Here is a 21606-nt window from a genome sequence, read left to right as displayed (position 1 = left end):
GCCTGCCGGCCAGTCTCCCTAGACCTTCCCACGGTCTTCGGCTAGCTGTCTTTCCTCTCTTTCGACCGACGTAGAAAGAGAGATTTTAAAGAGATTAGAGGAAGCGGGAAAGAATCTGCCAATAAGGGTAGACATGGGGGTGGCACTGGAAATTGATAAAAAAAAAAAAAAAAAAAAAGCCGAAGGATCTAATTCAATGGCTTTTTTGAGTTTGCGATAAAGGTCCCAGAACATTAGTGTCAGCGTGGTGCGCCCTAAGTCTACCTATCCCAGTTCCCTTTGAAAAGAAGCGGGTTGGGAGGTTAATATGCTGGGTCCACCTGCCCCCTGGTGGAGCAGAGTGAAAAACTGAAATGATAAAAATAAGCCCCACCAACTACACTCAACCCACACACACAACCTATTCACATTCTGGAGATTAGCCTTGAACTCCGTAGCACAGCTGGGACTCCAACTCCTGGTAACCCTACGGCCTCAATCTCTCAAGTATGAAGACTACAGGCGTGAGCTACCATGCCCAGCTTTCCATCTTTTTATTCTTTTTTTTCTTTCTTTTTTTTTTTTTTTTTTGGTTTTTCAAAACAGGGTTTCTCTGTGTGTAGCCCTGGCTGTCCTGGGACTGGCTCTGTAGACCAGGCTGGCCTAGAATTCAGAGATCCGCCTGGCTCTGCCTCCCGAGTGCTAGGATTAAAGGCGTGCGCCACCACCGCCCGGCCCATCTTTATTTCTTTATTCACTTTATTTATAGTGTGAATTATTTGCCTGCATGTGTCTAAGTACTACATTGAGTACAGTGCCTGCAGGGGGTAAAGAGAGCAATGATCCCCTGAAACTGGAGTTAGGGACCATAAAGTGGGTGCTGGGAATTGAGTCCAGGTCTGCTGCAAGAGCAGCCATCTTTTCAGTCCTATAAAAGGGGGGGGGGGGTTTGAGGGTTACTTTTCTAACAGATGAGTACTGACTATGAGAAAGAGTCTTTGCTACTTTATTTTTGCCATATTCTATGTTTACATTTGTCCTTTCTCAAACACAATGTATCGGTTACCTTGACAGAAACAATTTATGAGAGACAGGGCTTGTTTTGGCTCACAGAGGGTGCAGTCTATCAGGACAGCATAGCCTGGGGCATCTGGTCCCTCTTCATCTCAAATCAGGAAGTGGAGAGGGATGAGTGCTGGTACTAAGCTCATTTTCATCTTTTGATTCAAGATGCTGAATGGTGCGGCTCACTGTTAGATAGGCCTTCCAACCTCAGTTAACCCAGTCTAGACACTTCCTTCCAGACACGTCCAGAGATTGGGCTCCTAGGTGATTCTGGATCCTGCCAAACTGACAGTCCATATTGGCCATCACACACAACTAACTAGTCAGTTTATTTTATTCATTTATTCATTTATTCCATTTAGATTTGTGTAGGCACACACATGCCATGGTGAAAATGTAGAGGTCAGAGGACACGCTGCACGATGTCCCAGCAATCTACCCAGAGCCATCTCATCAGCCCACTTTATTGAGGCAAGGTCTCTCTGTGTTGCCCAGGCCAGTCTCAAATTTGTGGAATCAAAAAAAAAATTGTGGAATCATATGATCATCAGCCTCCTCAAAATCTTTACCTATAGTCATGTACATGTACCACTGTGCCTAGTTCAATATCCCACTCCCACCATTTTTAAAAATTATTTATTTTTATGTGCATATTTATTTTATTTTTGGTGTTTTGCCTGCATGTATGTCTGTGTGAGGGTGCAAAATCTTGGAGTCACAGATAATTGTTAGCTGACATGTGGGTGATGGGAATCAAAACTAGGTCCACTGGAAGAGCAACCAGTGCTCTTAATCACTGAGTCCTCTCTCCAGCCCCTCCTTGATGTTGGTTATGTTTTTTAACTCTTTGTTCTTTGCTCTTTTGGGGGGCCCACCACCCAGCTCTCAAATAAATCACACACAGAGGTGTATTCTTAATTATAAATGCCAGGCCTTAGCTTGGCTTGTTTCTTGCCAGCTTTTCTTAAATTATCCTGTCTACCTTTTAAAGCCTCTGGGCTTTTATCTTTATCCTATATACCTTTCTTTACTTCTTACTCTTTTTGTGTCTTGCTGTGTAGCTGGGTGGCTGGCCCCTGGGGTCCTCCTCCTTCTCTCCTAGATCTTTCTTCTTCTATTTATTCTCTCTGCCTGCCAGCCCTGCCTATCCTTTCTTCTGCCTTGCTATTGGCCAGTTCTTTATTAGACCACCAGGTGTTTTAGACAGGCAAAGTAACATAGCTTCACAGAGTTAAACAAATGCAACATAAAAGATGCAACACATCTTTGCATCATTAAACAAATGTGACACATCTTTTTTGTTGTTTTTGTTTTTGTTTTTCGAGACAGGGGTTCTCTGTGTAGCTTTGGAGCCTGTCTTGGAACTCACTCTGTAGCCCAGGCTGGCCTTGAATGACATATCTTAAAATATTCTACGATATCTCCTATTTTTTTTTCTTAATGATGCTAGGGATTGGTCAAATCCAGAGCCTTGTACATGCTAGGCAAAGTATTTTACTACTGAGCTGTATTGTATTATGGGCTTCAACTCCCTTCTGCCCATTCTCTCACAGCTCATTACATTTCAGGTTGTAGCACAGACCTTGACCCTTTCCTGGTTTTCCTCACTGACCAATTCCGTCCTTTTAACCACTCTAAAGTCTAGGTATGGTGCCATAGACTTGCAATCCCAGCACACAGGAGACAGAAGCTAGATGATCACTGCAAGTCTGAGGTCAGGCTAGCCAGGACTACATGAGACCTTGTGATAGCTAATCTTTTTGTTTGTTTGTTTTTCTGAGATAGGGTTTCTCTGTGTAGCTTTGGAGTCTGTCCTGAAACTCGCTCTGTAGACTAGGCTGGCCTCGAACTCACAGAGATCCACCTGCCTCTGCCTCCCGAGTGCTGGGATTAAAGGCGTGCACCACCACCACCCGGTCAAGTGATGGCTGATCTTAGTTGCCAACTTGACACAGCTGGAATGAGGCAACCTTAATTGAGGAATTGCTTCCATCAGATTGGCCTGTGGTCTTATCAGTGGGGGCATTTTCATTTCTTTTTCTATTTTTTTAGATAGGGTCTTCCTATCTCTACACAGATTCATTTATCTTTATGTCTGTGGATATTTCGCTCTTGCATGCGTGCGTGTATACCATATGCATGCCAGGTGCCCTAGGGAGGCCAGAAGGTGGTTTTGGATCTTCTGAAACTGGGGTTACCGACTGTTTTGAGCCTCCATGGTGGTTAGCCACCATGTAAGGTGCTGGGCATCAAACTCCTGGTTCTCTGAAAGAGCAGCCAGTGCTCTCAACCTCAGAGCCATCTCTCTTCAGCCCCAAGCGTTTTCCTGGTTGCTAATTGAGGTCAGAGGGCCCAGCTCTGTGGGAGGTACCATCTCTGGACGAGTAGGGCTGCTGTATGAGAAAGAGAGCTGAATGTAGGCCCAGAAGTCAGGCAGTGGTCTTCCTTGGTTTCTGCTTCAACCCTTCTGCCTCTACTCCCTCAACAATGGACTATAACCTACTCGCCAAATAAACCCATTTTTCACCAAGTTTGTGATAAAAATGTTTATCACAGAACAGAAAGCAAACTAGAACGGATGGAGGCGGGGTGGAGAGTGGTAGTGCGTACCTTGAAACCCAGCGTATAAACTGACGACATGACTGACCCATGGTATAGTTAAGGGGAAGGTTTTTTTATTTTTGTTTTTGAGACAGGATTTCTCTGTGTAGCCCTGGCTGTCTTGGAACTCGTCTGTAGACCAGGCTGGCCTTGAACTCAGAGATCCACCTGTCTCTGCCTCCTGAGTGCCCGGCTAAGGGGAAGGTTTTTATTGTGAGAGAGGAGAGCCAGGGGTATCTGGAAGAGTCAGAGCAGAGAAAGACAAGGACTGAACATGGCCAGGGCTGTCTTCGAGAACAGGGAGAATAGCAGGAGACAGAGAACAGAGAAGATATAGTAAGAGAAGCAGGAGCAACACATCGGGAGAACAGAGTGAGAACAGCCAGGTTAGGAGGGTGAGCAGCTGGGTGAGGGGAGTCCAGGAGCTGGAGAGTTTAGGATAGAGGAGGTGAGAAGGCTGGGATGCTAGCATGGACTCTGAAGTGTGTAACAGGTCCTTGTGATACTGAGGGAGCCTGGAGGCCAGCAGGAGCTGACATACTGATAAGACACGACAGGTAGCCATAAGTCCCTTCTGCCACAGGTAAGGGAAATGACTCCTTTTGGTAGATGGGAACCAGTTTCACAAGTTCCTGAGGAATGCTGGTTTTTATCAAACCACCGGAAATCCTCCTATAGTCCAGGTTGAGCTCATTTCTGGATATTTGGCCTGCCTTTTGGAGGTTGGGGAATTGGGAGTGTCTTTTGGACCTGACAGCCAGCACTCCAGAGGCAAGAGGCAGAAGGATCCCTGTGGGTTCAAGGCCAGCCTGGCCTACATAACAAGTTCCAGGCCAGCCAGAGATACATAGAGAGAGAGCCTATCTCAAATAAATAATAAGTAACAGCACTGGACCTGTCAACATCCAGTCATAGATGGAGGTCAGGTAAGCCCAGAGAGAAGGGCCAGCCCCTTGACAGATAGGTATTGGCAGCTGATGGCTCCTGGGGAGAGAAAGTATCATTGTCTTTAGTGGTGCAGCCACTGATGAGTTACCTGAGCCAGTGGACAGTCGTGCCCCTGGTGGCAGCCTTGGTGAAACTTGATCACAAAACAAGACCAAGACTTGACAGTTGGATGGGAGCTGGTTGTGAGGACATCTTTCTGGAGAGAAGGTGGTGTAGTGTAACCAGAATGTATTATGGACAGATATGAACATAGATTTTAAAAAGAGAAGCTGGTGCTGGGCGTCTTTGATTCCAGCACTCAGGAGGCAGAGACTGGTGGATCTCTGTGAGTTTGAGGCCAGCCTGGTCTACATAGTGAGTTTCAAGATAGTCAGGGCTCTGTATAAAGATCCCTACCCCACCCCACCCCCCAAAAAATGAGAGAGCTAGGGAGGGAGAGAGAGGGAGGAGTTAGAGTGAGAAGCTGGTAACATGACTCAGTGAGTGGGATAAGGGGGCTTGCCACCAAGCCTAATGACCTAAGTTCAATACCCAGGACTTACATGGTGGAGGAGTGAACTCACTCCCTAAAGTTATCTTCTTAGGGCTCCCCCTTTCTCTCTCTCACACATACACAAAATAAAATGTCATAAAAAGTTAAAAATAAATAAGTAAATAAATAAATCACTCTTTACTTCTCATGGATGGTCCTGATAAAGCTCATGAATTCTATTTTTCTCTTGTGTCTGGGCTTTTAATTCCAAGCAATGTGTTCTCTTTGCTCACTTCTCTGGTACTTACTTTAGCTGGTATATTTCACTGCAACTTCATCTCATCACATCCTCTCCTTAGCTCTCAAGGCTTCAGCAAGGATGGCTTTTACCCCTTCAGTTGTGCTGGGCTCTTTCTGGACTTAGTTTATTTTATTCATTTTTTTATTTTCTTATTTTTGTTCAATGCTGGGGCTCTAACCCATGGCCTCACACGCTAGGGAAGACTTCGACCCACTGAGCTACATTCCTGGCGTCTGAAGATGTCTACTCTTTCATTTGTTTGTTTGTTTTGTTTCTTGTTTGTTTTGTTTTTCGAGACAGGGTTTCTTTGTGTAGCTTTGTGCCTTTCCTGGAACTCACTCTGTAGACCAGGCTGGCCTCGAACTCACAGAGATCCGCCTGGCTCTGCCTCCCGAGTGCTGGGATTAAAGGCGTGCGCCACCACCGCCCGGCTTGAAGATGTCACTCTTTGCAGCACCGCTGCCCAGAGAAGGAGCAGGAAGGACAGATGACGAGCAGAGTATCCTCCTCCTGGACCTGAGCAAAGGTTTGGAGAGTCTACTTGTTGGGGCTGGAGAGAGGGCTCAGCAGTTGAGAGCTGAGACTGCTCCTGCAGAGGACCTGAGTTTGGCTCCCAGCACCCTTGTTGGGAATTTACGACCAGCTGTAACTCGGCTCCAGGGAAATCAGATGCTTCTGGCCCCTTCCAACAGCTACACGCATGTGCCCCACATGGGCATATACACATAATTTTTTTAATGTGACAAAAATAAGAATCTTTACAGTCTACTTGCTGATTTAATGGAGGAACAAATATGACCAAATGGCTTTGTGACTCCTGATGGAAAAGGATGAAGCGAGGTCCCTGAATTCCCATTGGGAGTGTGTTGACAAGGTTGAACAACCAATTCTCCAAAGGAAAGCCCTGTGCTTGTAGTTCTTGTCAATCTCTGTGATGTGCATAGTCTTCTCATCATGGCTGATACTGAAGTAGTATCACTGAGTATGAGTTTGGCAAAAACCTAGTCTTGGGAATCAGTGAGAACTGGTTTCAGCGTATTATTCCCAGAACAGAGTAATTTTGGAGGGAATGACATTTAGGCTGAAATCTGAAGGACAATGTGCAAACATCTAGTAGAGAAGAATTCTTGGCTGAAGAAATATATTACAAATGCAAAACAGAATACTAAGGGCTAATGATGGAGCTCAGTGTAGAACACAGGTTCTCAACCTGTGGGTCACAACCCCATTGAGGAGTAGAATGACCCTTTCACAGGGGTTGCCTTAGACCATTGGAAAACACAGATATTTACACTACAATTCATAACAGGGACTGGAGAGATGGCTCAGCTGTTAAAGGCTAGGCTCACAACCAATTCATAACAGTAGCAAAATTACAATTATGACGTAGCAATGAAATAATTTCATGGCTGGGGGTCACCACAACATGAGGAACTGTATTCAAGGGTTGAAACATTAGGAATGTTGAGACCACTGGCTTTGAGACCATTGGCTTAGAGTGTTGCCTACAAAGGACAAAGCCCTGGTTTAGATTCCTAAGACTGCACCCTCCCCAGAGCGCACACACTACATATCACAACATGCTTGCAACCTGAGCACTTTCAGGGTGGAGGCGGGAAGATTGGGAGGTCAGCCTCCCCCCCCCCATTTGTTTTTCAAGACAGGTTTTCTCTGTGTAGATCTGACTATTCTGTAACTTTCTCTGTAGCCCAGGCTGGCCTCAAACTCAGAGATCGCTCACCGTTGCCTCCCTAGTGCTGGGATTAAATGTGTGGCCACCACCATCTGGTGGAGATACTGTTTTAAAAACAAACAAAAAAGTCTATTAGTGGTGGCAAATGCCTTTCAATCCCAGCAGACGCAGGCAGAACTCAACTCTGTAAGTTCAAGGCCCACCTGTTCTATAGAGTGAGTTTCAGGACAGCTACACAGAGAAACCCTGTCTCAGAAAAAAAAAAAAAAAATCCTACTTCTGCTCACACGATAGTTCACAAACTGCAGATACACTACAAATATTGTAGGGAATTATTTTCAGTATTAGGTGGATAAGAAAGGAATAAATTTCATTCTTAGACCTGGAACCTATTTCCCAAGATATCTTCGATATATATTACAAATATGCCAAACCCCAAAATCATTTTGCTCAACCAGTACATACACATATGAAGAGAGACTCGTTCATTCAAGCTTGGACAATTTTTTTTTTTTTTTTTTTTTAAGACAGAGGTTTTTTGGTTTTTTTTTGTTCTTTGTTTTTTGGTTTTTTGAGACAGGGTTTTTCTGTGTAGTTTTGGTGCCTGTCCTGGCTCTCCAGCTGTAGACCAGGCTGGCCTTGAACTCACAGAGATTCACCTGGCTCTGCCTCCCGAGTAAAGGCGTGCACTGCCGCCGCCACCGCCACCACTGCCACCACCAGGCTAAGACAGGGTTTCTTTATGTATCCCTGGCTGTCTTAGAACTAGCTCTGTAGACCAGGCTGGCCTCGAACTCACAGACATCTGCCCGTCTCTGGTTCCTGAGTGCTGGGATTAAGGGCGTGTGCCACCACCACCTGGCCTAAGCTTGGGCAATTTATTTATTTATTTATTTTGGGACACTAGAATTCACAGTCCACCCGTCTTTGCCTCCCAAGTGCTGGGAATAAAGGTGCCACCATGCCTGGTTTGGACAATTTAACTTCTCTAAGCGACACACGAATCTGTTCAATGTGGTAATAGTAACAGTAGCTTCAGAGTTTATTAGCATACTTGTTTTACTTTGATTTGGTTTTTAGAGTCATAATCTCTCTATGTAGTTCTGGCTGTCCTGGAACTCACAGTGCCCTCCAGATTCTGCCTCGGAGAGTGCAGTGATAAAAGACATGACCAATCACGTGTGGCCTTAATTAGCATGTTAAAAAACGCACGCGTCGGGGCTGGAGAGATGGCTCAGAGGTTAAGAGCACTGGCTGTTCTTCCAGAGGTCCTGAGTTCAATTCCCAGCACCCACATGGTGGCTCACAACCATCTGCAATAAGATCTGGCTCCCTCTTCTGGCTTGCAGGAATACATGCAAAACAGAATATTGTGTACATAATAAATAAATCTTTAAAAAAAAAAAACAAAACGCACGCGTCAAGAGCTATATGAATATTAGATTTTATTCTTCTTCAAAGGGAAGGATTGGAAAAATACAAAATGAGGTTCTATCCTTAGCACTGGAAAACAACAACAACAACAAAATAATAATGGTAAACAATAGGGTTAGTTGCAGTGGAGCAAATATGAACGGGACTTTTTTTTTCTCCTCCTGTAGTCCACACTTGACCTCAAATTTGATTTGCTATGGATCCCAGGATGATTTTGAATTTCTTATCCTCTCGTCTTCGAAGTTCTGCGATTACAGCCTTGAGCCACTGACACTACCACTACGCCCTGCCCTGCCTGCCCCTGCCGGTTTACAAAATGCTGGGGATTAAATCCAGGGCTTTGTGCATGCTAAGGAAGCAGTCTACTAACGTAGTACATCCCCAACTCGAAAAAAATATTTTATTTAAGATGTATTATATCTAGAATTGCTTGTTAATCAGGGTAAATTAAGCCAATTGCAAAATCGTAAAGAAAAATCAGTAAACGAAAAAGTCCTGGATAAAGCTCCTCGCCGGTGTTCACCTCTGCTGTTCCCATTACACTCCAGCTGTCAAAGTATAGCAGGGAACTTTTAAACTGTCCATTTTTCTTTTGACAGCGGCAGAACTCTGAACTCAAAATAGAAGCTAACTCTCTCACCATGGTTATGCACCCGTGACACGAGGAGCCTTTACGGACCTTCTGAAAATGGCAGTCCACGGCTCATTCGAACGGCAAGCAAGACCTTCCCAAGATGGCAGAATAACACGCGCTCGTCACTTCCTGTACCATACCGGATATAAGGAACAGGATTTCCGCTTTCGCTCCTTTCCGGCGGTGACGACCTCCCTACGAGAACATGCCTGTGAGTTCCTTGGTCCAGGTTTCGGCAGAGAACTCGCTCTTGTGTCTGCACTCCCCTCTCGCGCTAATTGCAGATCGTAGCGGGTCCACATTTACGCTCCGCTTATCTCAGGACCGTAATTCCAGGACCGCGGCGGCCCACGGGCCGCCCGCGTAGATGGGAGCCGAGAGGAGATAAGATGGCGGCCCAGCTACGCAGAACCCAGGGGCGGCGAGGGGCGAGTTCTCTTCGGTGTGTGACAGTGGGGACTGTCTTCCGTTATCGCCTTTCACCGTTAGCTTCTAAATCTCTGCATTTCTGCCCCTCGTAGCTCGCAAAGGATCTCCTTCATCCCTCTCCAGAAGAGGAGAAGAGGAAACACAAGAAAAAGCGCCTGGTGCAGAGCCCCAATTCCTACTTTATGGACGTGAAATGCCCAGGTGAGGAAGTGGTTTGCCGGAGCGGGGAAAAATTAGTACTTGTAACTTGATATTTTCTCAGAATTCGAAAGTAAGACACGGAACTACGTCCTAGAATGATTGTTTGAATTAGTGAGAGGGATGGTACAGTTTTTGTTAGGATGCGGTAAGGGGATGGTAACTTGGAGAAAAGTGAAAGAAGTTAACATTTTGTTGATGTCTTTTTCAGGATGCTATAAGATCACCACGGTCTTTAGCCATGCACAAACGGTAGTCTTGTGTGTTGGCTGCTCCACTGTCCTTTGTCAGCCCACAGGCGGAAAAGCAAGGCTGACAGAAGGTAAGTGGTCTTAATGTTGGGCTTTTGGCCCTTGGATCCTGTGGTGACAGATCGTGTAGAATGCAAACCTCCAGGCTAGTAAAGCAAGCTGTATTCTTGTTAGAGTAGATACTGTTGCTTAAAGCTGGGGTGGGCTGGTTTGTTAAAAGGGTTCCATTTGGCTCCAGATGATAGGACTTGGTGGAAGGGATGTATATAATTGGAAGTAGCTAATGGGATTGAGAACAGATTTAGCATTCTGCAGATGGAGCAGGGTCAGTGGCAGGCTGTGCAGGCTGATTAAGCAATACTTTGGACCTTTTTCTTCCAGGATGCTCCTTCAGGAGGAAGCAGCACTGAAAAGCACCTGATTCAAGATGAGTGGGAACCATCCCAATAAACACATTTTGGATATATAGTGTTTGTCTTGTTTAACTGGTAGGAAGTTGATGCCTCAAGTATCTCAGGGCAACCAGAAGAGTGGTCCTTTTGGGTCAAGTAAGTGGCCAAATACCCAAGAGTTCATTTTGGGTATTTGTCTCTAGGTTCACTGGGCAAATCTTAGACTATGGTTTAAAGCTGGTGATACTGTATAATTAATTGGGCTTTGTATTCTCCTAATGTCTTTCTGGTATTCACTATTTTAGGGGAAACACTAGTTTTTAACAGGAAGTATTGTGTCATACAAAGGTGTGGGACTGTTATCATTCAGGGAGTGGTGGTACACACTACTTTAATCCCAGCACTTGGAAGAAGCAGAAGCAGGCAAGTTCAGAGCAGCCAGGATTACTGTTCTTGTGTGTGTTGGGTGTTGTTTAGACAGGGTCTTACATACTTAGTCCATGTAGCAGGGGATACCTCCCAAGTGATGGCATTGTAGGTGTGCACCACCATATCAATTTATATGGTGCTAGGAACAGAAACTTAACCTTTACAACATAAGACTTTGAATAAACCACGTAAGATCCTTTATTTACATTTCATAGAAAACTTGTTATGGAGGCTTAGTGTAGAGAGTGCCACTGGGCTTCTGCAGGATGAGGTATCTCCTCCATTCCTCTACAGTGGAAGGGGATGTACCCATATTAGTGCTTTATACTCCACAACCAATGTTGCAGCCGACTCTGTACGAGTGGTGGCTGTGGGCTCAGGAAGTGAGGGGGAGAACATGTGGCTGTGTAAGAGGCTGGAAGAGAAGGGAGTTAAGGAAGGCAAGTAAGTGAAGCACATATATCTGAACTCCCGAAAGATAAGGGCAGTGGTTCTTTACCTGGCTGAGGTGTTCCTATAGTTGGTACATAAACAACTGGAATAGTCTGTATCTTGTTGAGGAACGCATTGTATGCTGGAAAAAGGAAACGCCACAAAAAAGGTTTATGTGATTTTGATTGCAGGAAGGCCTTGAAGATTAAAGTCCATTCAAAAATGAGATTTAAGGGCCGGCGAGCTGATTGAGCCAGCAGAGACACTTGACAAGCTTGTCTAAGTCCCCAGATCCTCCACTGTTGTCTCTGACTTCTACACTTGAGTCAGGGCATGTTTGTGCTCCCTTCCTAACCGAAGCAAATAAATCAAATGAGATTTAAGTGTTAGTATACAAGTCATGTTTCCAGTTAGTCTTCCTTCAAAAAACACCTCCCTAACCAGTACAACACAAGTATAGCATATTTGTAGCATATGCTGTAGGTATCAGAAGTAACCTAGAAATGATTTAAGCTATATGAGCAGATGTCTAGAAGTGAGAATGCTCTTGAGTGCTTTAAGTTTTGATAATTGTGGGTCCTGGAATCGCCTCTCTCCAGTTGACTATAATGGCGAGGTACAGAGATATACATCTTAGAGATATTTTTCTTTCCACTTTGGGCTAAAAGTACATGTGTAGGCAGTAGTGATCTCTTTTGGTTTGGTTTTTTGAGACCTGGTTTCTCTATGAAACACAACCCTGGCTGTGTTGGAACTTGCTTCATAGACCAGGTTGCCTGCCTGTCTCCCAAGTGCTGAGATTAAACGTGTGGGCCACCATGCCTGCCAGTTGACCTTTAATCTTCTAGGCTCACTCATTGTCAACTACGTTTCGTCCTTGGTTTGTGAGAGACAAAAGTCTACCATGCAGACTCCTTACCTAGGAAGATGAAAGCAGTTGATGCCAGCACAGTGAAGAGGGTAAACAGGAGGATTTGGTAAGAACCAACAAGATTCCTGAAGACACCTGGACCTTCACAGTGATCTGCATTGCCATAACGGGATGGGATCGTTATATTAATTCAGAGTAGATGGTGGCTTTAATCGTAACGCAGAAACAGCATTATGTCCAGTTCTATGGGGTGCTAGGCATTGAACTCAGGGCTTCATGCACACTATGCATGTACCACCTGAATTAGACCTTTAGCCAGAGCTTGAACTCGGCTGCTTGCCTCTTTCCTGAGTACTGGCATTAAAAGAAAATGCCACCATACTTGGCCCCTTGTTTGTAAGCATATTTGGTTCTTACATTGTTTCAGAGGCCCACAGTTCCCTCTTAGCATAATCCTGCATGTTATTTCTATCCTGAAGGTACTGTGAGGTGGGAAGATAGCTGAGGTAAAGTGTTTGGTCAAGCATGGGGAACAGGGTTTCTGTGCCTGCCTCTGCTTCAAGGCGTATGCTACCACCACCCAGCTAAGACCTGAGTTTTGTATACACACAGGCCTATGTGGGTTGTATACCTACTTGTGATCCTCTTGCTGGGGAGGCAGAGGCAAGGTGCCTGGCCAGCCACCCTAGCCTACTCACCTCCAGGCCAGTGAGAACAGGTTGATGGTTCCTGGGGAATGGCACCGAAGGTGACTACTTCAGTTTGCACGCATATACCCACTTAGTGTATACACCCTCACATGAACAACAAAACCCACTACAGTTTCTCTGGTCACATACTGCTGTTTATGTAAATATTTCCCAGATCAGGGTCCAAATAAAATTGGGGCACAGTATTACTTGGAGCATTTGCCTGTGCCCATGTGTTCTGACTATATATTGTGATCTAACACTTGAGTTTGGCAGGGTGTCTGTGTCGTGTGTCCCTGTCTCTCTCCACCTTCTTCGTTTCTCTGTAGACAAGGCTGCCCTGGAACACAAGAGATGGCCTGCCTCTCCTTCACAAGTGCTGGGAAGGTATGGTGGTGCATGAGATGGGGAGATGAAATCGCTACATATGGAGTTCAAGGCCATCCTGGTCTACCTAATACTGAAAAAAGATGACTGGGTGTAGACTAGGGAGCTAGAGGCAGTAAGTTCCAGGCCAGCCTGGTCTACATAGCAAGATCCAGGCTGGGCAAAACTCAGACAAAAGAAAAATGGTTCGTTGTGACTAATAGATTCCTTCCCCAGGGAGATTAGAAATAGTCCCCAGTGCTCACCTGAACCAGATACATCCTGGGCTCTGACTACCACAGCCTCATGCTGACTGGTGAGTGTGCAGGAAACATTAATGAATACAGGTGATGACATCTGGAAGGCAGTGAAGTTGACTACTCTTACTAGGTAGGTAACCAGGCCTGTCATGAAGGTGGAGTGCCTGTGGCCAGAGACCACTAGAAATGGGGCGCTGGAAAAGACCTTGGGGAGAAGAGAAAGCAATGTTTGAATTAGTACAAAAATTTCCAGCTAGCCAGCTGAAATCATCAGCTTTTTCACCACTTCAGATGCATTAAAAAGGGACAGAAGAGTCCTTGCTTTGCAAGCATGAAGATAGGTGTTTAGCTGGGCGGTGGTGGCGCACGCCTTTAATCTCAGCACTTGGGAGGCAGAGCCAGGCAGATCTTTGTGAGTCTGAGGCTAGCCTGGGCTACAGAGTGAGTTCCAGGACAGGCTCCAAAGCTACACAGAGAAACCCTGTCTTGAACCACCCCCACCCCCCACCCCCCAAAAAAAGATATGTGTTTAATCTCCAGCACTCATTTAAAAAGCTGGTCATAGTGGTGCATGCTTTAATCCTAACAGGCAGGCGGATCTCAAATTCAAGGCTAGCCTAGTCTACATAGCCAATGCTATGCAGAGAAGCCCTGCCTTGAAATAAAAGCTGACTGTATGCCTGTGTTCAGCTCAGGGGCACAGACAGGATCCTGAGGCAGGCTCCAGGGTTCAGTGAGGCTATATCAAAGAGCAAGGTGGCCAGGTGTTTTAATGCATTGCACGCCTTTAATCCCAGCACTCAGGAGGCAGAGGCAGGAGGGTGTCTGAGTTTGAAGCCAGCCTGGCCTATGTAGCAAGCTCCAGAACTACTTAGATCTGTCTCAAAAAAAAAAAAAAAAAAAAAGTGAAGGCTGGAGAGAAGGCTCCAGTGGTTAAGAGTCCCTGTTGTACAATTATGAGGACACCTAGGTAACAAACAATCCCATGTATATCAGTAACCCTGGCTCTGAGGGATACAGAGACAGGTTTTTCTGGGGCTTGCTCATTTCTAGCTTAGTCAAGAAAATGCCAGCTTCAAAGACGTGGTGGACCTGTGGGATGGCTAAGGTAAAGATGAGGTGGTGGACCTGTGGGATGGCTCAGGTCAAGTTGCCTGTTGCTAAACCTGACAACATGAGTTAGGGACTCACATGACAAAAAGAAAAATGACTCCTACAAGTTCTCTGACCTCCATGTGTGCTGTGTGGCATGGACGCAGCAGCAAACAAAAGGTGATTCCAAAGAAAAAGATGGCTGGAGATGAGTGGAGAAGGACAGCCAGAGCCCTCTTCTGGTCTCCACACATGCATGGTGGTGCATGTGTGAGTTCCAGGCCAGCCTCCACAGTGAATTCTTGTCTTAAAAGGTGGTGAGCTAGGAATGGGAGCTCACCCCTTTAATCCCAGCACTTGGGAGGCAGAGGCAGGGAGACCTCTGAGTTTGAGGACAGCCAGGAGGGATACACAAACCCTGTCTGGAAAAACCAAAACCAGAAAAAAGGTGGTGTGCAATTGAGGAAAACCTCTGGCCTCCACACTTGTGTGCATACAAAAGATTAAAATAATGTGAGCTAAAGTCTTAAAGCCTGGCTTTGGATTTACTTTGAAGGTAGGGGTGACTACTTGTGATTCTTCCTCTACTTCTGAGTACTAGGATTAGAAATGTGATACTAGGTAGAGTGGTGCTAGGCAAGTACTACATAAGTGGGAATGGTTTTTGGAGTTGGTCTCATTGTGGAACCCAGGCTGGTCTGGAACTCCTAGCAGGCCTGTTTTAGCCTCTTGAGTGCTGGATTATAGGCTCATGATACCATACCTGCCTTTAGACTGGAAGTCTAAAAGATTGTTTAAAAGTAGCATTTATGGGGTGGGAGAGGTGGCTGAGCGGTTAAGAGCACTGGCTGCTCTTCTAGAGGATCAGGGTTCAATTCCCAGCATCCAAATGGCAACTCACAACTGTAACTCCAATTCCAGGGGTTCTGACATTCTCACACAGATATACATGTAGGCAAAACACCAATGAACATAAAAAATCACAAAAATGGCCTGGCAATGGTGGCGCATGTCTTTAATCCCAGCACTAGGGAGGCAGAGGCAGGCGGATCTCTGTGAGCTCCAGGCCAGCCTGGGCTACAGAGCCGAGATCCAGGAAAGGCACGAAGCTACAAAGAGAAACTCTGTCTCGAGAAAAAAAAAAAAAAAAACCACAAAAATGTTAAAAAATAAAAGTAACAATGACTGACAAACTTGTGCCCTGTCTTGTGATGAGGAGAGTTCATCATTTAATATAGGACTCCAGTGGTTGGCTGGAGAACTGGCTGAAGAGGTTAAGAGCATGTGCACCCACACACAGAGACATGTACGATTAAAAATAAAAATTCACCTCAAAGTATTTTAAATATTTTCCAGTGGTAATTTAAAAGGTCTGTATGTGTTCATGTACACATGCATGCTAGGGCCCACAGGCACCAGAAGGCGGCATCATGTTCCCTGGAGCTGGCATTACAGGAGATTGTGAGCCTTTTGATGTAGGTTCTAGAAATCGAACGCAGATCTGCAACAACCTGTGCTCTGAACTGCTGAGCCGTCTCTCCAGCCCCCAGAGTAACTTTAATTAGGTTACCTAGTAACATTTTTACCCTTGGAATGAGAATGAAAAATCTTTTTCAAATCCCTTGTCTCAGTCAATCAGGGTAGTACATGTCCAGTAATCCCCGAGTTTGGAAGGTAGAGATGAGGTCTGGAATTCAAGGTGGTACCCAGCTTGAAGGTAGCCTGAGTTACACTGTGTCTTTTTTTTTCTTCTTTTTTTCTTTTTTTGGTTTTATTCGAGACAGGGTTTCTCTGTTGTTTTGGTACCTGTCCTGGAACTCGCTCTGTAGACCAGGCTGGCCTCAAATGCACAGAGATTGGCCTGGAGTGCTGGGATTAAAGGTGTGGGCCACCACCGCCTGGCCGGAGTTACACTGTGTCTTTTTTTTTTTTTGGTTTGGTTTGGTTTGGTTTTTTTGAGACAGGGTTTCTCTGTAGCTTTGGAGCCTGTCCTGGAGTAGCTCTGTAGCCCAGGCTGGCCTGGAACTCACAGAGATCTGCCTGCCTCTGCCTCCCAAGTGCTAGGATTACAGGCGTGGGCCACCACCGCCCGGCTACACTGTGTCTTAAAAGCAAAACAGAGGACCAGGGATGTTCACTTGTGCTTGCTGCATGCACACGGTCCAGGGTTGAGTTCCCATCACTGCATAAAGCCCCACATGCGGCACACTTCTTAATTGCAGCACTTGGAAGGTAGAGGCAGGAGGATCAGAAGTTCGAGGCCAGTCTTGACTATGTAGGGAGTTCACAGCCAGCCTAATAAGAATCTGTTGGGAAAAAAAAAATGACAAAACCTAATTCCCCATCCCCAGTATTGCTGGGCCTCAGACATTATCTCTACCTCTAGGCTCTCAAGAACTCTTTCCACTCCCAAGACTCTCAGCTCTCCGGTGTCCTTGTGGCTAAGAACCAACTCTGACTGGTTCATGTAAAAGCCAGGGATGAAAGGAATGAGGATTCTTTGCATTCCGTTCTTGCTTCGTTCACTGACCAGAGTTGCCCACCCGTAGACTGAGGTGTCTGCCACACTGAGGACTTGGCGCAACTCCTCTGACTTCTGTCGAGCCTTGATTAGGCAGACATAGACCCCTGGAAAAAACAAAACAAAAGGAAAGACAACAAGAAGGTTCAGAGGCTCCATTGAGATAACCAGGTTAGGTTGGGAAGAAAAAATTGAACTCAGTTTTGAGCATTTAGTAAGGGTATACTATTGACCATTATGGAAAAAATAGCAAAGGAAAGGGAAAAAAAAGTCCAGGGGGAGCCACAGCTGGACTCAACGGTGCTGTTCCCAGAAAGTCAACACTGAGTGAATATTAAGTAGTGTGGTCCAAGCAGGTGAGAAGTGCTGAGGAGCAAAATGAATATAAAACCTTTTTAAACAAAACAAACCTTTTGGAGTGTGGTTCTGACACCCCTTTATGGAAGGCCTCTTCCCCTAGGCTCCCGTTGGTTGCTGGTCTGGTGCCCTGCCCTGGAGTGCAAGTGCCATTCCATCTGCATCTTGTTCTGGAACTTTTTTTGGTTTTTCGAGACAGGGTTTCTCTGTAGCTTTGTGCCTTTCCTGGAACTCACTCTGTAGACCAGGCTGGCCTCGAACTCACAGAGATCTGCCTGGCTCTGCCTCCCGAGTGCTGGGATTAAAGGCGTGTGCCACTACTGCCCGGCCAATTGTTCTGGAACTTTCTAAAGTGCCCAACTTTAGTGTCTGACTGAACCTTTCTTCAGTGCTTGTTCATTACCCATGCCATTCAAGCTGAGAGGCCTCGATTCAGAGCTCAAGAGGTGTAGCATTATCCTGCTTATGCCTCCTCATTCTCCCCCCCCCATTTTGTTTGCAATATTTGAACAAATGCTTACCACATGCCAGGTGATCACTCTCCCACTGAGCATCCTGGCCTTCTTTTTACTTTTTATTTTGAACACAGTCTCACTAGATTTCCCAGATCAACTTGAACTCATGTTGTAGACTAGGCAGGCCTTGACTTTATGATCCTCCTGCCTCAGCCTTCCAAGTATTAGGATTACAGGTTTATGCCACAAAGCCTAGCAGAATCCTCTTATTTTATGTTAGTTCATTTATGTCAAGGCAGCTGAATGTTATACTATTACTTGTTAATGACATTTGGAATATTCAAAACTATTCTACATGTTGGAGATAAAAGAATAAGCCTGGGCATAATGGTATATGCCTACAGTCCCAGCACTCAGGTAGAAAAAGCAAGTGGATCTCCGAGGTTGAGGTCAGCTTGGTCTCAGTGAGTTCCAGGCCATCCAGGGCTACATATTGAGACCCTTTCTCCAAAAAACAAAACAAAAAAAACCCAAGACAAAAAAAAAAACGAGACACAATCCAACCTTTCATAAAACAGGAGCAAAAAATAAAACGGTAAATGATAGGAAAGCAGCACGTTCTAGGTGGCATGTGGTAAAAGTGAGTTGAACAAGAGATACAGCTCAGTTGGTGTGGAGTTTGCGGAGCATGCACAGAGCTCCAAGACTGATCCACAGCGGATACACTGGACATGTGACACAGCTTGCAATCCTAGCTCGCCGGAGGTGGAGACATCAATTCAAGGTCATTCCTGTTTGAGGTCGGCCAGGGATACATGATACCCCCAAAACAGAAAACACAACCCTTTGTTAAACAGGTCAAGAGAGGCTCCAGAGGTAGAGAGAACGCCAAGTTCAACAGGAGGGTGGCGGCTGTAGAAACGGGGCCAAAGGAAGCCACTGAGCTGCTGGGTCCTACCTCTCTCCATGCTGAACTCCGAATGGATGTGGAAGACTTTACTTGCTGGAATGTCTAGTAAAGTATTGCTGAACTGTACGTGGCACAGCAGGAGCGTCTCGGGGAGAAGAACTTTTGTAACAGCGGACGCCTGACTTGGGGTACAGGATCCTAAGAAGAGAAAAGTTAATAAGTGTTTCCAACATGGATTTGTAGAAGGAAAAATTATGGGGACCGGAGCTTTGACTCAGTGCTTTAGAGCACTTGTTCCTACAGAGGGCTGTTGTGGAATAATGTTTTCGTACACTGTGAAGATGTACACATGGCCAATAGCGAGGCAGGTTTTCAGGGCAGAGAGGATGCTGGGAAGAAGCGTGGAGACTCGAAGTATAACATGTAGGAGATGAGATGTAAAAAGCCATGAGCCTCGAGGCAGTACATAAATTAATAGAAATGGATTAATTTAAGTTATAGAGCTAGCTAAAAACAAGCCTAAGTTATCAGCCTAGCTTTCATAAGTAATAAAAGGTCTCTGTGTTCTGATTTGGGACCTGGCTGGCAGGACAGAGAAAGACTAGCTACAGAGGACCTGAGTTCAGTTCCCAGTACCTGCACTGAGTAGCTCACAACCATTTGTAACTCAAGCTCTAGGGTATTTGACATCCTTGTATGGCCTTTGAGGGAACCTGAACAGAAGGCAGTCATACACGTGAATAAAAAATCTTTTTTTTTTTTTTTGTTTTTTGTTTTTTGAGACAGGGTTTCTCTGTGTAGTTTTGGTGCCTGTCCTGGATCTCATTCTGCAGACCAGGATGGGCTCGAACTCACAGAGATCCATCTGGCTCTGCCTCCCGAGTGCTGGGATTAGAGGTGTGTGCCACAGACCCCCCGGCTGAATAAAAATCTTATATATATATAAAAAAAAAACCTAACATATCATTAATCCTAGCACTCCAGAGGCAGAGGCCAAAGTTCAAGGCCAGCCTGGGCTACATAGTGAAACTGTCTCAAAAACACAAAAAAACCTAAAAGCCATTAATCCAGGCTAGGGTATGCCTCAGCAGTATAATAGCATGCATGACACTGGCTTTGATCTCCAGCACCACAAAAAAAGGAAAAATCCAAACTTTTTTTTTTTTTTTTTTTTTTAAGACAGGGTTTCTCTGTGTAGTCCTGGTTGTTCTGGAACTCACTCTGTAGACCAGGCTGGCCTCCAACCAGATCTGCTTGTCTCTGCCTCCCCAAGTGCTGGGATTAAAGGTGTGTGCCACTGCTGCCTAGCTATAAAAATCCAAACTTTAATCCAGTCATAATTTTTGAAATCTCATTGACTTCATTTTCTGTGTCAAGATGGAATCAAGGGCTAGAGCAGTGGTTCCCAATCTTCCTAACGCTGTGACCCTTTATTTATTTATTTGGTTTTTCGAGACAGGGTTTCTCTGTGTAGCCCACACTGTCCTGGAACTTGCTTTGTAGACCAGGCTGGCCTCGAACTCACAAAGATCCGCCTGCCTCTGCCTCCCGAGTGCTGGGATTAAAGGTGTGCGCCACCACCGCCCGGCAATCTTCCTAACACTGTGACCCTTTAATACAGCGCCTCATGTTGTGGTGAACCCCAACCATTAAATTATTTTGTAGCTACTTCATAACTGTAATTTTGCTACTGTTATGAATAGTAATGTGAAATATCTGTTTTCTGATGGTCTTAGGTGACCCCTGTAAAAGGGTTGTTCAACCTCCAAGTGGTCCCAGCCCACAGATTGAGAGCTAATTGGGCTAGAGAGATGCTCAACGGTTAAGCTCTTGCTCTTCTAGAGGACCAAGTTCATTTCCTAGCACCCATGTCAGGTGTCCGGCCACTGAGGCCCCTACACCCATGCGCATATACCCATATACCTACACATAAATAAAAATAATAGAAATCTTCATAAAAATTGGAGACAATTTTGAAGCACAATGAATTTTTTTGTTTTATTTATTATTGAGATAGGATCTTGCTATGTAGCCCAGGGTGTCCTTGATCATGCTATAATGCTTGTGTCTCAGCTTTTCACATGCTAGCATTGCAGGTATGTGATACTATGCATAGCCAATCAAAGGAAACATGTTAGTCCAAAGGAGTAAAATAATTGAGGGAGGCAAAGGAAGATGGACATAATCAGGAGGCCTGTGGGGAAGTTCCCTACCTTTGAGGTTAACATCATGTCTCCCGGTGCTGATGAAGAGTTTGAACACAGTTGCATTGGGGATATTGGTGAGGTAAGTCTTCAGGTCATAGCTGAGTGTTAATCTTGATGATGCATTGACTACCACCTGTCAGCAAACCAAAGGAATATCTGGTCCCCTCCATCTTTACCCCTTATAATGTATTTCAACCAAAAGTATCTATTTCATACAAATGCAAACTGGCATTCTGATTATTTGAGAAACAAACAAACAAAAAAAAACCTGTTTACTGCTGAAATGATTTTTGTTTTGTTTTGTTTTGATTTGCGAGACAGGGTTTCTCTGTGTAGTTTTGGTGCCTGTCCTGGATCTCGCTCTGTAGATCAGACTGGCCTTGAACTCACAGACACCTACCTGGCTCTGTGCTGGGATTAAAGGCGTGCACCACCGCTGCCCAGTTGAAATTATTATTATTATTTTTTTTTTTTTTAAATTTTGAGACAGGGTCTCATGTATCCCAGGCTGGCCTGAATCTCCCTTTATAGCCTACAATGACCTTGAATTTCTGATCTTCCAGCCTCCATGTCCACATTCCCAGTGTTGGGATTAAAGACACACCTGGTTTATGTGATAA

At 45.2% G+C, this 21606-nt stretch overlaps 2 protein-coding genes across 3 annotated transcripts in view; one reads left to right on the top strand and one right to left on the bottom strand.

Annotated features, from left to right (window-relative positions):
* Positions 1-9248: 9248 nt before the first annotated feature.
* Positions 9249-10469, top strand: Rps27 (ribosomal protein S27). Its single transcript, XM_059264812.1, has 4 exons — positions 9249-9338; positions 9649-9757; positions 9966-10076; positions 10387-10469. Exons 1-4 carry the CDS (start codon positions 9333-9335, stop codon positions 10413-10415), a joined length of 255 nt encoding a protein of 84 aa, XP_059120795.1. The 5' UTR covers positions 9249-9332; the 3' UTR covers positions 10416-10469.
* Positions 10470-10997: 528 nt separating this feature from the next.
* Nup210l (nucleoporin 210 like) overlaps positions 10998-21606 on the bottom strand; it is a 101493-nt gene continuing 90884 nt past the window's right edge. For both annotated transcript variants that reach the window (XM_059265748.1, XM_059265747.1), the window contains 7 exons: positions 20993-21119; positions 18828-18977; positions 16917-17164; positions 13451-13649; positions 12178-12282; positions 11326-11400; positions 10998-11241 (listed from right to left, as the gene is read on the bottom strand). In XM_059265748.1, coding sequence (XP_059121731.1) covers positions 11141-11241; positions 11326-11400; positions 12178-12282; positions 13451-13649; positions 16917-17164; positions 18828-18977; positions 20993-21119 — 1005 coding nt within the window. In that variant the 3' untranslated portion in view covers positions 10998-11140. The remainder of the gene's footprint in view (positions 11242-11325; positions 11401-12177; positions 12283-13450; positions 13650-16916; positions 17165-18827; positions 18978-20992; positions 21120-21606) is intronic.

Source organism: Peromyscus eremicus, chromosome 6 (assembly GCF_949786415.1).
Source record: "Peromyscus eremicus chromosome 6, PerEre_H2_v1, whole genome shotgun sequence".
NCBI lineage: Eukaryota > Metazoa > Chordata > Mammalia > Rodentia > Cricetidae > Peromyscus > Peromyscus eremicus.
This window is presented reverse-complemented; position numbering and strand designations above follow the sequence as displayed.

Bases quoted from the DNA above. Each gene is read 5' to 3' on its own strand.
- Rps27 (XM_059264812.1), top strand. The intron at 9,758-9,965 runs GTGAGGAAGTGG...TGTCTTTTTCAG, and splicing joins TATGGACGTGAAATGCCCAG to GATGCTATAAGATCACCACG. The intron at 10,077-10,386 runs GTAAGTGGTCTT...TTTTTCTTCCAG, and splicing joins AAAAGCAAGGCTGACAGAAG to GATGCTCCTTCAGGAGGAAG.